Source organism: Chiloscyllium plagiosum, chromosome 3 (genome assembly GCF_004010195.1).
Source record: "Chiloscyllium plagiosum isolate BGI_BamShark_2017 chromosome 3, ASM401019v2, whole genome shotgun sequence".
Lineage (NCBI taxonomy): Eukaryota > Metazoa > Chordata > Chondrichthyes > Orectolobiformes > Hemiscylliidae > Chiloscyllium > Chiloscyllium plagiosum.
In genome coordinates this window covers 114,897,852-114,914,123 of record NC_057712.1, presented here as the reverse complement: position 1 = coordinate 114,914,123, position 16,272 = coordinate 114,897,852, and the positions used below count along the sequence as shown (strand labels likewise).

Genomic DNA, 16,272 nt, shown 5'->3' with positions numbered 1-16,272 from the left:
TATCTTTGACAAGCAATGCCACACCTTCCCCTCTTTTACCCCCACCTCTGACCCTACTAAAACAGTTAAACCCTGGAACCTGCAACAGCCAATCCTGTCCCTGTTCTACCCATGTTATGCTGCCGACCCGTGCACAGAGCCGTCCAGCCAGCTACCCCAGGCTGTGTACCACTGCACACTGCCCACAGCTCACACCAAGGCCAGCTACCCCAGGCTGTGTACCATTGCACACTGCCCCCACCTCACACCAAGCCCTGCTACCCCAGGCTGTGTACCGCTGCGCACTGACCAGCTCACAACAAAGCCAGTTGCCTCAGGCTGTGTACGACTGCACACTGCTCCCAGCTCATACCAAGGCCTGCCACCCCAGGCTGTGTACCACGGCACAGTGCTCCCTGCTCACACCATGGCCAGCTACCCCAGGCTGTGTACCACTGCACACTGTCCCCAGCTCACACTAAGGCTAGCTACCCCAGGCTGTGTACCACTGCACAGTACTCCCAGCTTACACCAAGGCCAGCTCCCCCAGGCTGTGTACCACTGCACACTGTCCCCAGCTCAAACCAAGGCCAGCTACCCCAGGCTGTGTACCACTGCACACTGCCCTCAGCTCACACCAAGGACAGCTACCCCAGACTGTGTACCATTGCACACTGTCCCCAGCTCACACCAAGGCCATCTACCCCACGCTGTGTACCACTGCATTCTGCCCCCAGCTCACACCATGGCCAGCTACCCCAGGCTGTGTACCACTGCGCACTGCTCCCAGCTCATACCAAGGCCTGCTGCCCCAGGCTGTGTACCACGGCACAGTGCTCCCTGCTCATACCAGGGCCAGCTACCTCAGGCTGCATACCATTGCACACTGTCCCCAGCTCACACCAAGGCCAGCTACCCCAGGCTGTGTACCACTGCACACTGCCCTCAGCTCACACCAAGGACAGCTACCCCAGACTGTGTACCATTGCACACTGACCCCAGCTCACACCAAGGCCATCTACCCCAGGCTGTGTACCACTGCACATTGCCCCCAGCTCACACCAAGACAAGCTACCTCAGGCTGTGAACCACTGCACACTGTCCCCAGCTTAAACCAAGGCCAGCTACCCCAGGCTGTCTTCCAATGCACACTGTCCCCTGCTCATATCAAAGACATCTACCCCGGGCTGTGTACCACTGCACAGTGCTCCCAGCTCATACCAGGGCCAGCTACCCCAGGCTGTGTACCATTGCACACTGCCCCCAGCTCAGAACAAAGCCAGCTACCCCAGGCTGTGTACCATTGCACACTGTCCCCTGCTCACACCAAGGCCAGCTACCCCAGGCTGTGTACCACTGCACACTGTCCCCAGCTCACACCAAGGCTAGCTACCCCAGGCTGTGTACCATTGCACACTGCCCGCAGCTCAGAACAAAGCCAGCTACCCCAGACTGTGTACCATTGCACACTGTCCAGCTACCCCAGACTGTGTACCATTGCACACTGTCCCCAGCTCATACCAAGGCCAGCTACCCCAGGCTGTGTACCACTGCACACTGCCCTCAGCTCACACCAAGGCCAGATACCCCAGACTGTGTACCACTGCACACTGCCCTCAGCTCACACCAAGGCCAGATACCCCAGACTGTGTACCACTGCACACTGACCCCAGCTCATACCAAGGCCAGCTACCCCAGGCTGTGTACCACTGCACACTGCCCTCAACTCACACCAAGGCCAGATACCCCAGACTGTGTACCACTGCACACTGACCCCAGCTCACACCAAGGCTAGCTACCCCAGGCTGTGTACCACTGCACACTGTCCCCAGCTCACAACAATGCCAGCTAGCCCAGGCTGTGTACCACTGCACACTGCCCCCAGCTCAGAACAAAGCCAGCTGCCTCAGGCTGTGTACCACTGCACACTGTCCCCAGCTCATACCAAGGCCAGCTACCCCAGGCTGTGTACCACTGCACACTGCCCTCAGCTCACACCAAGGCCAGCTACCCCAGACTGTGTACCATTGCACACTGACCCCAGCTCACACCAAGGCCAGCTACCCCAGACTGTGTACCACTGCATACTGTCCCCTGCTCACACCAAGGCCAGCTACCCCAGGCTGTGTACCACTGCATACTGTCCTCTGCTCACACCAAGGCCATCTACCCCAGGCTGTGTACCACTGCATACTGTCCCCTGCTCACACCAAGGCCTGCTACCCCAGGCTGTGTAGCAGTGCACAGTCCTCCCAGCTCACACCAAGGCCAGCTACCCCAGGCTGTATACCGCTGCACAGTGATCCGAACTCACGCCAAGGCCAGCTCCTCCAGGCTGTGTACCACTGCACACTGCCTTCTGTTTGCACCAAGGCCAGCTACCCCAGGCTTTGTACAACTGCACACTGTCCCTAGCTCACGCCAAGGCCAGCTCCCCCAGCCTGTGTACCACTGCACACTGCTCCAAGCTCACACCAAGGCCAGCTACCTCAGGCTGTGAACCACTGCACACTGCTCCCAGCTCACATCAAGCCCAGCTATCCCGGGCTGTGTACCACTGCACACTGCTCCCAACTCACACCAAGGCCAGCTACCCCAGGCTGTGTACCACTGCACACTGCCCCCAGCTCACACCAAGGCCATCTACCCCAGGCTTTGTACCATTGCACACTGTCCCCAGCTCACAGCAACGGCAGCTACCCCAGGCTGTGTACCACTGCACAGTCCTCCCAGCTCACACCAAGGCCAGCTACCCCAGTCTGGAGAACACTGCACACTGCCCCCAGCTCACACCAAGACAAGCTACCCCAAGCTGTGTACTATTGCACACTATCCCCAGCTCACACCAAGGCCAGCTAACTCAGGCTGTGTACCACTGCACACTATCCCCAGCTCACACCAAGGCCAGCTAACTCAGGCTGTGTACCATTGCACACCCCAGCTCACACCAAGGCCAGTTACCCCAGGCTGTGTACCACTGCGCACTATCCCCAGCTCACACCAAGGCTTGCTACCCAGGCCGTGTACCACTGCACACTGTTCCCAGCTCACACCAAGGACAGCTACCCCAAGCTGAGTACCACTGCAAACTGCCCTCAGCTCACACCATGGCCAGCTACCCCAGGCTGTGTACCACTGCACACTTCCCCCTGCTCACACCAAGGCCATCTACCCCAGGCTGTGAACCAATGCACACTGCTCCAAGCTCACACCAAGCCCAGCTATCCCGGGCTGTGTACCGCTGCACACTGCTCCCAACTCACACCAAGACCAGCTACCCCAGCCTGTGTACCACTGCACACCGTCCCCAGCTCACACCAATGGCAGCTACCCCAGGCTGTGTGCCAATGCACAGTCCTCCCAGCTCACACCAAGGCCAACTACCCCAGGCTGTGTACCACTGCACATTGCCCCCACCTCACACCAAGACAAGCTACCCTAGGCTGTGTACCACTGCACACTGTCCCCAGCTCACACCAAGGCCAGCTACCTCAGGCTGTGTGCCACTGCACACTGCTCCCAGCTCACATCAAGCCTAGCTATCCCGGGCTGTGTACCACTGCACACTGCTCCCAGCTCACACCAAGGCCAGCTACCCTAGGCTGTGTACCACTGCACACTGTCCCCAGTTCACACCAAGGCCAGCTACCCCAGTCTGTATAACACTGCCCCCAGCTCACACCAAGGCAGCTACCCCAGGCTGTATACCACTGCACATTGCCCCCACCTCACACCAAGACAAGCTACCCTAGGCTGTGTACCACTGCACACTGTCCCCAGCTTACACCAAGGACAGCTACCCCAGGCTGTGTACCACTGCACACTGTCCCCAGCTCACACCAAGACAAGCTACCCCAGGCTGTGTACCACTGCATTCTGCCCCCAGCTCACACCAGGGCCAGCTACCCCAGGCTGTGTACCACTGCACACTGCCCCCAGCTCACATCAAGGACAGCTACCCCAGGCTGTGTACGACTGCACACTGTCCCCAGCTTACACCAAGGCCATTTACCCCAGTCTGTATAACACTGCCCCCAGCTCACACCAAGGCCAGCTATCCCGGGCTGTATACCACTGCACATTGAACCCAGCTCACACCAAGCCCAGCTACCCCAGGCTGTGTACCACTGCATTCTGCCCTCAGCTCACACCATGGCCAGTTACCCCAGGCTGTGTACCACTGCACACTGCCCTCAGCTCACACCATGGTCAGTTACCCCAGGCTGTGTACCACTGCACACTTCCCCCTGCTCACACCAAGGCCAGCTACCCCAGGCTGTTTACCACTGCATAGTCCACCCGGCTCACACCAAGCTCAGCTACCCCAGGCTGTGTACCACTGCACACTATTCCCAGCTCACACCAAGGCCAGCTACCCCAGGCTGTGTACCACTGCACACTGTCCCCAGCTCACCCCAAGGCCAGCTAACCCAGGCTGTGTGCCACTGCGCATTGCCCCCAGCTCACACCAAGGCCAGCTACCCCAGGCTGTGTACCACTGCACACTGTCCCCAGCTCACACCAAGGCCAGCTACCCCAGGCTGTGTACTACTGCATAGTCCTCCCAGCTCACACTAAGGCCAGCTACCCCAGGCTGTGTACCACTGCACACTGCGCCCAGCTCACACCAAGGCCAGCTACCCCAGGCTGTGTACCACTGCATACTGCCCCCAGCTCACACCAAGGCCTGCTACCCCAGGCTGTGTACCACTGCACACTGTCCCCAGCTCACATCAAGGCCAGCTACCCCAGGCTGTGTACTACTGCATAGTCCTCCCAGCTCACACCAAGGCCAGCTATCCCAGGCTGTGTACCACTGCACACTCTCCCCTGCTCACATCAAGGCCAGCTACCCCAGGCTGTGTACCACTGCACACTCTCCCCTGCTCACATCAAGGCCAGCTACCCCAGGCTGTGTACCACTGCACACTCTCCCCTGCTCACATCAAGGCCAGCTACCCCAGGCTGTGTACCACTGCACACTCTCCCCTGCTCACATCAAGGCCAGCTACCCCAGGCTGTGTACCACTGCACACTCTCCCCTGCTCACATCAAGGCCAGCTACCCCAGGCTGTGTACCACTGCACACTCTCCCCTGCTCACATCAAGGCCAGCTACCCTAGGCTGTGTACCACTGCACACTGTCCCCAGCTCACATCAAGGCCAGCTACCCCAGGCTGTGTACCACTGCACACTCTCCCCAGCTCACATCAAGGCCAGCTACCCCAGGCTGTGTACCACTGCACACTCTCCCCAGCTCACATCAAGGCCAGCTACCCCAGGCTGTGTACCACTGCACACCGCACGCACACACACATGCACACACGCACACACACATACACGCGCGTGCGCACACACACACACACACACACACACACTTTCTCTCATCCCTCTTGTGCTTCTGCTCTCTCTTATTTCTCTGACCTCCCGTAGCCTCATGTATCTTGCAGTCCCCTCGCTGTCTCCCCTCCTTCTCTCCCCTTGTCCATGCTGCGCCCTCCTGCTCTCCCCTTGTTCTCACTGTCACTTTGCTCTCTATTGAGAGTCTCTTGGGAGCGAGCCATCTGATCATAAATGATTGAGGCACAAGGCAGGGCTGAAAATACTGTCCAGCAACGGGAGAGCTGGGAGCTTTTCTGCAGCAATGGGCCAAATGTGAATCAGTTCAACAGGGCAATCATTAAATGTTTAAATCGCAAAGAGGACTTTGATCTCAGTTGAATAATATTGAAGGTAGAAATAGATGAGATTAATGGTGCATAAAGCAAACTAGCAAGAGCAATTTGATGGAGAAATAAATTGAATGGGCTGCTTAAAAGGAGGGGAAATATTTTAGTTAAGTTGGGGATAAACTAAGCTGAAAGATGGGAATGTGATCGTGTTTTAATATTCATACTGCAGCTAACCTGATGGTGAAGTGCAACTTCTGATTTATTTGTGTGGACAAATTCCAGTTTGGAGTGGGAGCAGTAAAATGTTCCCATGTCGGAAAACTATCATTGTGATATTTGTTTTTGCAGGTAGACAAAGGATTAAAATGCAATCCGTTCGAACCATATCCCTGCTGTGTTAGGAAGCCCAGTGCTGGGAATGAACTGGTCTAAATAAAACAGCATGGGTTGCTTTAATTAGCTGTTCCTCAAATAAACCAGAGAATCAGACAGTGTTACTATGTTATTTTAGTCTAGCTGTTCTGGCCATGTTTAAATCGGGTACCACATTCCCCCATTACATGTCCTCAAGTGGATGCTGTATATAACTGTATGTATTTACCATGTTCTGTTTCCACCCACACGATCAAAGTGCTGCTGTTCAGAATGTCTTCTCCACCCACTTCAGTTCATTTTGAGAACATTCTGGCAGGTCCATCGTGAAAAGCATTGTTTATAAGGTTTTTTTTGTCTCCTTCTTCTCTATTTTTCAAAATTCCGCGATCTATCACGCGCATCCCCTCTCCTGTATGAGTGATTCTGGAACAGCTCATCATGCTGTTAACTGCCACTGGTTTCTACAGTAAATGTTCCAGAACATTGCGACAGTGTGGTAGATCACTGGTAGTCACAGAATCACACAAGTAACAGCACAGGAGGAGGCTATTCCACCCGTCATGTTTGTATCAGCTCGCAAATGAGCAGCTCCTGCAACGGGCTCCCCATGTTGGCCCCCTCTCATAGGGACCTCCCGGCCTGGCACAGCGGCCCCCTCCCATAGGGACCTCCCGGCCTGGCACAGCGGCCCCCTCCCATAGGGATCTCCCGGCCGGGCACAGCGGCCCCTCCCATAGGGACCTCCCGGCCTGGCATAGCGGCCCCTCCCATAGGGACCTCCCGGCCTGGCACAGCGGCCCCCTCCCATAGGGACCTCCCGGCCGGGCACAGCGGCCCCCTCCTCCCATAGGGACTTCCCGGCCTGGCACAGCGGCCCCCTCCTCCCATAGGGACTTCCCGGCCGGGCACAGCGGCCCCCTCCCATAGGGACCTCCCGGCCGGGCACAGCGGCCCCCTCCTCCCATAGGGACCTCCCGGCCGGGCACAGCGGCCCCCTCCCATAGGGAGCTCCCGGCCTGGCACAGCGGCCCCCTCCAATAGGGACCTCCCGGCCGGGCACAGCGGCCCCCTCCCATAGGGAGCTCCCGGCCGGGCACAGCGGCCCCCTCCCATAAGGACCTCCCGGCCTGGCACAGCGGCCCCCTCCAATAGGGACCTCCCAGCCTGGCACAGCGGCCCCCTCCCATAGGGAGCTCCCAGCCTGGCACAGCGGTCTCCTCCCAGTGTGACGTGTCACCAGTGTGGTGTGGAGCCTAGGCCCTGTGCGGACCGGAGGCTAAGTGCGAGCCTGGTCTGCTGTACTGAACTGTTTTCTCTAATGTTGGACATTTTATTTCTGTATTGGCTAAATCTTGTAACTAAAGAAACTGTGCTTAGCTACTTATATGTCTAAGTTGGCACTGTAATTGGTGAAGTATAAACTTTTCACTGTACCCATTGAGAAAATGTGACAATAAACGCTATTCTATTCATGACTTGGTGCCAACCTCCTACCCCCCCCCCCCCCCCCATCCCTGCAAATTGTTTCTATTTAAATAACCATCCAATGCCTTCCTGAATGCCTCGATTGAACCACTCTATTTCTCGGCTGTGTGAAAGTTTTTTTGTGTTACCTTACACTTTTTTTCTTTGGAAAGTCACTTTAATCTGTGCCGTCTGGCACCCACTCCTTTTCCGAGTGGGAGCAACCTCTCTCTATCTCCTCTGTCCAGCTACCTCTGCCTTTGAGAACCTCAATCTCGGCTGAACACAGACTTTCGAAGGCAGCATCTCGTCACGGCGAGCCTAGATTAGACGCCCAAGACTGATAGATACACAGCACGGTTTTATTTTCGTCAATTCGTGGTGTGCTCAAAGAGAGAACTGTCAGAAGTTCTGTCATTGCCATCAATGATCGCTTTGTTGACTTCTTCATGCGTTTGAAAGGGACCATCTGATGTTCTGAAACTTGTGTCTTTTTACAGAGAGGGAGACTGGTGGGAGGCCCGATCCTTACAGTCAGGGGGTACTGGCTACATTCCCAGTAATTACGTGGCTCCAGTTGACTCCATCCAGGCAGAGGAGTAAGTATGAAATGATTTGCATCTCAACGATTGGTTAATTAATACTCTCCGGGAGCAACGATTAATCCCCAGGGTACTGTGTGACCAATAAGGGCAGAGACCATCCTCAGGGCAGACCAATTCCCAGGAAGGCGGGGTTGATTTATGAAGAGACTCCTGCTCCTGTTTCCTATGTTTCGATGGGGTTGTACAATTTTTTTTTAGAAAGGAGTTGGGATTTCTGGACCTCACATTTCTTAGTCAATAAAATGTTGGAGGTGGGGAAAGGCGCAGGCCACTCAGCCCACACTGACCCTCCAAAGACCAGCCTACCCAGGTCCATCCAACACTCTATCCCTGTAACCCTGCATTTCCCATGGCCAATCCACCTGGCTTAAACACCTTTGGACTGTGGGACACAACCAGAGCAGACAATGTACACACTCCACACAGACAGTCACCTGAGGGTGGAATCGAACCTGGGTCCTGGCGCTGTGAGGCAGCAGTGCCAGCCACTATGCCACTCCAAAAGTGAACTGGCCCAACAGAAAGAAAAATATACTGTCTCAGTACTTTCATTGTGCATTCTGCAATTCTTTCCGATTTCTCTTGCCCTGAGCAAATTTGAATGCTGCCTTTTGTGTTGTGAGGGTCAGTGGCTCAAAAGCAAGCTTCCATTTTAACTGGGACACAGGTTGTGATCTCGTCCTTGTTTAATGCAGGTGTGAATGCCTTGTGTAAAAGAAGGCAGACCTGTTCAAGGGATATTGTCAATGGTTAGCAATACTATTCTTGTCATTTCTCTGACTGAAACTTCATAAAACCTAACTGGTGGTATCTGTGACATTACCACGCAATGCTAGCAGCTTCTTTGGGATTTAAAAAGGAGAAGCTACGTCTTTCCTCCCACTTTGTTAAAAATAACGGCAGGCTCTCCATAAGTGCAGGGTCATTCCGGCTGTTTTGTCGTTTGGAGCAAGACTCATGAAGATTAGTCCATTTTAGACCCTCAGGACAAACTCCAGCTTTTGATTACCTGGAGCGTGGGAGGCTGAGGGGTGACCTTATAGGAGGAGAAAGTGAGGAGTGCAGATGCTGGAGATCAGGATGAGAAGTGTGCAGCTGGAAAAGCACAGCAGGTCAGGCAGCACCCGAGGAGCAGGAGAATCAACGGTTCAGGCATAAGCCGTTCATCGTGAAGGACTTATGCCCGAAACATCGATTCTCCTGCTCCTCAGGTGCTGCCTGACCAGCTGTGCTTTTCCAACACCACACTCTTCGATGGGTGACCTTATAGAGATTGTTAAAATCATGAGGGGCATGGATAGGGTGAATAGCCAAGGTCTTTTATTCCAAGGTGGGAGAGTCCAAAACTAGAGGGCACAGGTTTAAGGTCAGGGGGAAAGATTTAAAAGGGACCTGTGGGGCAACATTTTCACGCAGAGGGTGGTGCGTGTATGGAATAAGCTGCCAGAGGATGTGGTAGGTGTCGGTCCAGTTATAACATAGAAAAGACAATTGGATAAGTTGATGAATAGGAAAGAACAGGCAAAGGGGAACATTTTTAGTTTTGGAAAGCTGGTTGGCATGGTCAAGTTAGACTGAAGGCTCTGTTTCTTGCTGTTATGACTCAGTGGCTCTATATGTAAGACAGAAACAGCAATAAATTGCCGAAGTATTTCTTCTAAGGCCCTCCATGGAAATGTCCGGAAAATGAGAAGAAAGCTTTAAAATAATGTTCTCTCTTATTAACCAATCATACCTAATGCATGACTTAGTTTGACACTGTTAAGTGCATATATAATTGCATGTGAATTCTGCATATCTATATGAAGCTGGATTAATTACCTTGTTGTACAGCATAATTTACATTACTGACCCTTATTGTAATGTGAAAGTGAGCATAATGACCTATTCATCTCTGCCAAGGTAGGTCCTCAGGGTCAGAGATAAACGTTCTTCCTTATGTGGGACTGGACAGAGACACGTCATGGTACAGAAGGTGATCTGTCAGCTCTTTGTGCATATGTTAGGCTCTCCACACAGCAATGTGGTTCATCCCAATCCCATATACTCCCCTCAGGAGCTCATCCAGTTTTCATTATGAAATCCTTTCCCAGCTCTGCTCCACTTTGCAGTCCCATAATAGGATGGTTATGGTCAGGGATTTTAACTTTCCGAACATAGACTGGGACCGCCATAGGGTTAAGGGTTTAGATGGAGAGGAATTTGTTAAGTGCGTACAAGACGATTTTCTGATTCAGTATGTGGATGTACCTACTAGAGAAGGTGCAAAACTTGACCTACTCTTGGGAAATAAGGCAGGGCAGGTGACTGAGGTGTCAGTGGGGGAGCGCTTTGGGGCCAGCGACCATAATTCTATTTGTTTTAAAATAATGGAAAAGGATAGAACAGATCTAAAAGTTGAAGTTGTAATTAGGAGAAAGACTAATTTTGACAGGATTAGGCAAGAACTTTCAAAAGCTGATTGGAGGCAGATATTCACAGGTAAAGGGACGGCTGGAAAATGGGAAGCCTTCAGAAATGAGATAACAAGAATCCAGAAAAAGTATATTCCTGTCAGGGTGAAAGGGAAGGCTGGTAAGTATAGGGAATGCTAGATGACTAAAGAAATTGAGGGTTTGTTTAAGAAAAAGAAAGAAGCATTTGTCAAGTATAGACAGCATAGATCCAGTGAATCCTGAGAAGAGTATAAAGGCAGTAGGAGTATACTTAAGAGGGAAATCAGGAGGGCAAAACGGGAACATGAGATAGCTTTGGCAAATAGAGTCAAGGAGAATCCAAAGGGTTTTTACAAATGCATTAAGGACAAAAGGATAACTAGGGAAAGAATAGGGCCTTCAAAGATCAGCAAGGAGGCCTGTGGGTGGAACTGCAGGAGGTGAGGGGGATACTAAACGAGTATTTTGCATCAGGATTTACTGTGGAAAATGATATGGAAGATATAGAATGTTGGGAAATAGATGGTGATATCTTGAAAAATGTCCATATTACAGAGGAGGAAGTGCTGGATGTCTTGAAACGCATGAAAGTGGATAACTTCCCAGGATCTCATCACGTGTACCATAGAACTCTGTGGGAAGCTAGGGAAGTGATTGCGGGGCCTCTTGCTGAGATATTTATATCATCAATAGTCACAGATAAAGATCCAGAAGCCTGGAGGTTGGTTAACGTGGTGCCACTGTTTAAAAAAAGGTGGTAAGGACAAGCCAGGGAACTACAGACCGGTGAGCCTGACCTCGGTGGTGGGCAAGTTGTTGGAGGGAATCCTGAGGGACAGGATGTACATGTATTTTGAAAGGCAAGGACTGATTCGGGATAGTCAACATGGCTTTGTGCGTGGGAAATCATATCTCACAAACTTGATTGAGTTTTTTGAAGAAGTAACAAAGAAGATTGATGAGGGCAGAGCAGTAGATGTGATGTATATGGACTTCAGTAAGGCGTTCGACAAGGTTCCCCATGGGAGACTGATTAGCAAGGTTAGATCTCATGGAATACAGGGAGAACTAGCCATTTGGATACAGAACTGGCTCAAAGGTAAAAGACAGAGGGTGATGGTGGAGGGTTGTCTTTCAGACTGGAGGCCTGTGACCAGTGGAGTGCCACAAGGATTGGTGCTGGGTCCACTACTTTTCATCATTTATATAAATGATTTGGATGCGAGCATAAGAGGTACAGTTAGTAAGTTTGCAGATGACACTAAAATTGGAGGTGTAGTGGACTGCAAAGAGGGTTACCTCAGATTACAACAGGATCTGGACCAGATGGGCCAATGGGCTGAGGAGTGGCAAATGGAGGTTAATTTAGATTTCTTCACTGTGGCTGGGTCAAAATCCGGGAATTCCCTCCCTCGTGGCACGGTAGGTCAACCTACATCTGGTGGTCTACAGCGGTTCAAGTTGATAGCTCACCAAAGGCTTCTCAAGGGCAACTAGGGACAGGCAACAAATGCTGGCCCAGCCAGCGACTCCCATATTCTGCATGCAGAAGGAACAGGAACAGCTTTGGATGTTTGATTGAATGGAGTGACTTACTCCCCGTATTGATATTAGACATTTGAGAGGGACTTGCAGGGAAGGTCCCTGACCCCAATTCATACACAACATCAATAAGCCGTACAAAACAAGAGCTTCTTAAAGTACAGCAGGGTGTAAGGCAGGGGAGTAATGTAACCCCCCCACCTCCCCCAGAGATGCTAGAATCCTTTGAAGAGGTTGAAAAATTAATTAAGATCCAAACCCAACTCTGAGCTGTCCAGTTCTGGGTTTCCATGAGAAGGGGAAGTGGATGGGTCAGCAAGCAGGTCAGTACCTAACCTCCTGACCAATACAGACTGAGATCCACTGGCCTCAGAAATCCATGGAGGTCAGAAGAAGCAAAATGGTCACCAGGAGGCGATATAAACGCCAGGCACAATTACCAATGGTGTGACACTGTGCCCTTGTGGCTACCAACCCCATAATGTCTGTTACATGAGAGTGAGCCAGTCACTTTAATAAACCAGCTCTGGCTCATGTTACGTACATAAAAATTTAACATGCAGTAGTGAACATCAACTGTGAGCACTTTGCTTTCAGTCTGTAAATTTAACCTAACTTGAAGCTAGTTCAGCTCCAAAAGCCTCTCGTTCGGCCGTATCTAACTAGGGGCTTGGAGGCCTCATAACAAGACGAACCAATCTGTTTCGCTGACTACACATTACTGTCACACTGAATCTCCGACTAACACTGCAGCTTAGCTCATGGGAATTTCCAGCTCTGAGGCGCCAGTGCATTCAGACAAGGCAACATTTGTGGAACCTGCCCCCTGAACTCCAGGGAGGCCAATGGATGAGCTTTGGTACAAGGCACAAGTACTTTGGGAGCTACAGCCAGTTTATCAGTGTCATCAGGATGTTAAAACATGGCAGCGTCTGAAAGCATACTCACAGTCCTGCTGACATTAGGATGCTGGCTGCTTCAGGATAGCAGTTGCATCTGCTGCCATTGTCGCCTCTCAATGTTTTGAGGAAGGTTTTGCCCCTATAGATTGTGCATTGTAGATTTTCTTTAAGCAGCAGTGCATGGGTCAAGGGAGTGTAAGCAGGGATAGAATCTTTCCTTTTAAATGGTGTGATTATCTTTTGTTTTTGTTTTTATTTTGTCCTTTGTGTTCTTTCAGAAATTTCTTTTTAAATCTAACCATTGAAAGCTTTGATACCCCTTTGGGAGGGATTGATTCAGAAGAGTATTGAAGAGATTGTGTGTGGGCATACATGACTGAAGGTGAAGTGATACAGGGTGATGGGCTGTGTCTGAACAGATTCGTATCCTGTGTGCTTTTGTCCAATTCATGAGTTCGCTGAAGTCGCTAACATAACGCTGTGAATATTCTCCAACTAAATAAAAACATTTTGAATGTGACAAATAATATTGAGCAAAACCAGCCATTACACTATTGTTCATTTACAATTTTATAATTTTTCTAAACGTTCAACTTGTCTAATTCTCCAAGGAGATCCAATTGAGTGTTTATTGCTTTAAGTTACTTGCCAGTGCAACTAGTATTACTCCAAACTGTCGAACAGGGTTAAGGTGAGAATTGCGCAGTCCGCATTTGTTAATTCCCCAATGGCCCTAACTTTCCATAAATTCAAAGGAGCACTTCTGTTTGCAGAAGATGCCAGTAGTTACACTGAGACTTTCAGCAGATTTGCTGACTCTGCTGCACCTACACAGAGACTTTAACAAGCAAAAACATCACAGTGTGTTTTACTCAAAGTGTACACGAAATACATGCCACGCCCTGGTAGGAGGGATGGTTGAACATTAGGTCAGACAGTGAAGTGAGACTGGTCACCACACTATCAGAAGGAAATGGAGAGGATACAGAAAAGGTTTACCAGGACGTTGCCTGCTATGGGGGATTTTAGCGATGAGGAACAGTTGGATAGACTGGGTTTGTTTTCACTGGAAAGCAGGAGATTGAGGGGCGGCTTGATAGAAGTTTATAAGATTGCGAATGGCAAGGACAGAGTGAGGATTATGAGGCTTTTTTTCCCAGGGTGCAGGGGTCAATTACTAGGGACACAGGTCCAAGGTATGAGGGGGGATGTTTAAAAGAGATGTGTGAGGCAAGTTTTCACACAAAGGGTGGTGAGTGTCTGGAACGTGCTGCCAGAGGAGATGGTGGAAGCAGACAGAAAAGCAGCATTCAACAAGCACCTGGACAAACACATGAATAGGAAGGGAATAGAGGGATAAGGATCCTGTAAGTGAAGATGGTTTTAGTATAGAAGGGCAAAATGTATCAGCGCAGGCCTTGGAGGGCCGAAGGGCCTGTTCCTGTGCTGTATTGCTCTTTGTTGTCTGTTCTTTAACAGGAGCCCTAAAGGGGGCATGGACAAGGGTGAGGTCTTGAGAGACAGAAGACTTCAGGAAAGGTGTGCGGAGAATGGAGTGTATGTCACCAAAGTGCATGTGCGTTCTGGAAAAAGATGGTGGAAGGTGGAAGACGATCAAAAGATCAAGGTCGGAGGAATTGGAAGTTTGGGGGAAAGGGGGATCATCGTCGGCAGAGAGAGGGGCAAAGCTCAGGGTGGTTTCAGGAAAAAAGATTGGTGAGATTGACGGGGCAGGAGCCAGTGAAGTTCAGTGAGGAGGATATGATGCCAGGTAGGAGACTGCAGCAGAGGTTTGGATAATCGCAAATTTCTGGATGGTGATTGGCCAGGACAACATTTGAATATTTTTGTTTCGTGGTCACACCGATGGAGATGTGCACAGCAACACCAGTGAATTCCACCTACAAATAAAACTCAGGATGAGGTTTGCCTTAACAATTTTTCTTTCATTCTCTCTCTTTGTAAAATATGATGGTCATTGGCAGACAGTCCCACCTCCATTAACCCTGTATGCCTGCGGTGAACGTGATAAATGGTACCATAAACCAGAGTGAGCTGAACATCATTAATTACATTTAAGTTGCTGCATCCTTTTGATTGGACCCTGATTTATCACTATGAAGCGTGTTTTTATCTCTCTGATGTGTTAGCTTTTTGCTGATGTTGGCAGAAACAGCATTACACATCCCTATGTTGTTCATAGTTCACAAGCTGAGTTGAGGGACAGAAGATTACAAGAGGTGACCTGGAGTTTAAATTTTAAATGCAGCCTCACTTTCTGTAAAACATATTGACTGCACATAAACAGACCAACCGCTTTCGTCGGTAACCATGACAACCCCAATTCCCAGTCACCTAGCTCTCTATCTTTCTCGCTGTTGTTGACTGACAGGGTGCCAGGTATGATTTGATCTGTGGAGACGGGACAAGATTGACACCAAAAGTCTGGGTACTCTTTAACTTGTGCTCTGTGGATATGTAAAGAATGGCAGAAATCATTTTGGATTTGCCAAAAGCAGGTAAAATGCAACAGTAACACGCAAGAATTTGCATACAAGTTAAAATCTGAAAGTTGGACGATGTTTTATATAGTCCAGGGATGTGTAGGTTGGGTGTGTTAGCCGTGGAAAATGCAGGGTTATTGGATAAGGGGTGGGATACTGATGGAGGGTCGGTATGGACTCGATGGGCCACTGTAGTTTTTCTATGATAGCAAGGTTGGTTCACAATTGGAGAAGAAGCCCCTACACAAATCATTTACCAAAGCAAACTGTACAGAGAGAGAGATGACAATATGTTGCAATCCCAGATGCGGGATGGAAAATCCCTCTCCAACTCCCACACTCCTTTAAGACAAGGAATTGAAAATCCTCCAACAGATAGGTCCCAAATCAACTCCACCGCCCTGAATTGAGAACGAGACTCTGTTTGAGTGCTGCAGTCGTGTCTGTTTTTACAAGTAGTCAGCATTTCTTCTGTTATGGATATGAGCTGAACAGGACAGAAATCATTCCTCTGAATTCATAACATCCTTCTCCCTGGTGACTCCTTGTATGATTCACAGCCTTTAGAAAATGAAAACTCTGACGTCTGTCCAAAAATACACATGTTTTGGGCTCCTATCGTAGTGAAGCATTCGATAGGAATGTTTTCAGATTCTAAAAAGCCCGATTTTGATAGATGGGGCCATCTTGTGGACAAATTATTCACACCTCCATTTCTCTCTCTGCACACTTCTACATCATCAATCTGCACACACTCCACTGCCATCCTTAAATCACCTGCTAATTCAGTTAGC

General features: G+C 50.4%; 1 protein-coding gene across 7 annotated transcripts in view; it reads left to right on the top strand.

The window, feature by feature from the left end:
- LOC122548458 (tyrosine-protein kinase Fyn) overlaps positions 1–16,272 on the top strand; it is a 271,949-nt gene that overhangs the window by 199,879 nt on the left and 55,798 nt on the right. For all 7 annotated transcript variants that reach the window (XM_043687161.1, XM_043687162.1, XM_043687155.1 and 4 more), the window contains one exon: positions 7,991–8,089. In XM_043687161.1, coding sequence (XP_043543096.1) covers positions 7,991–8,089 — 99 coding nt within the window. The remainder of the gene's footprint in view (positions 1–7,990; positions 8,090–16,272) is intronic.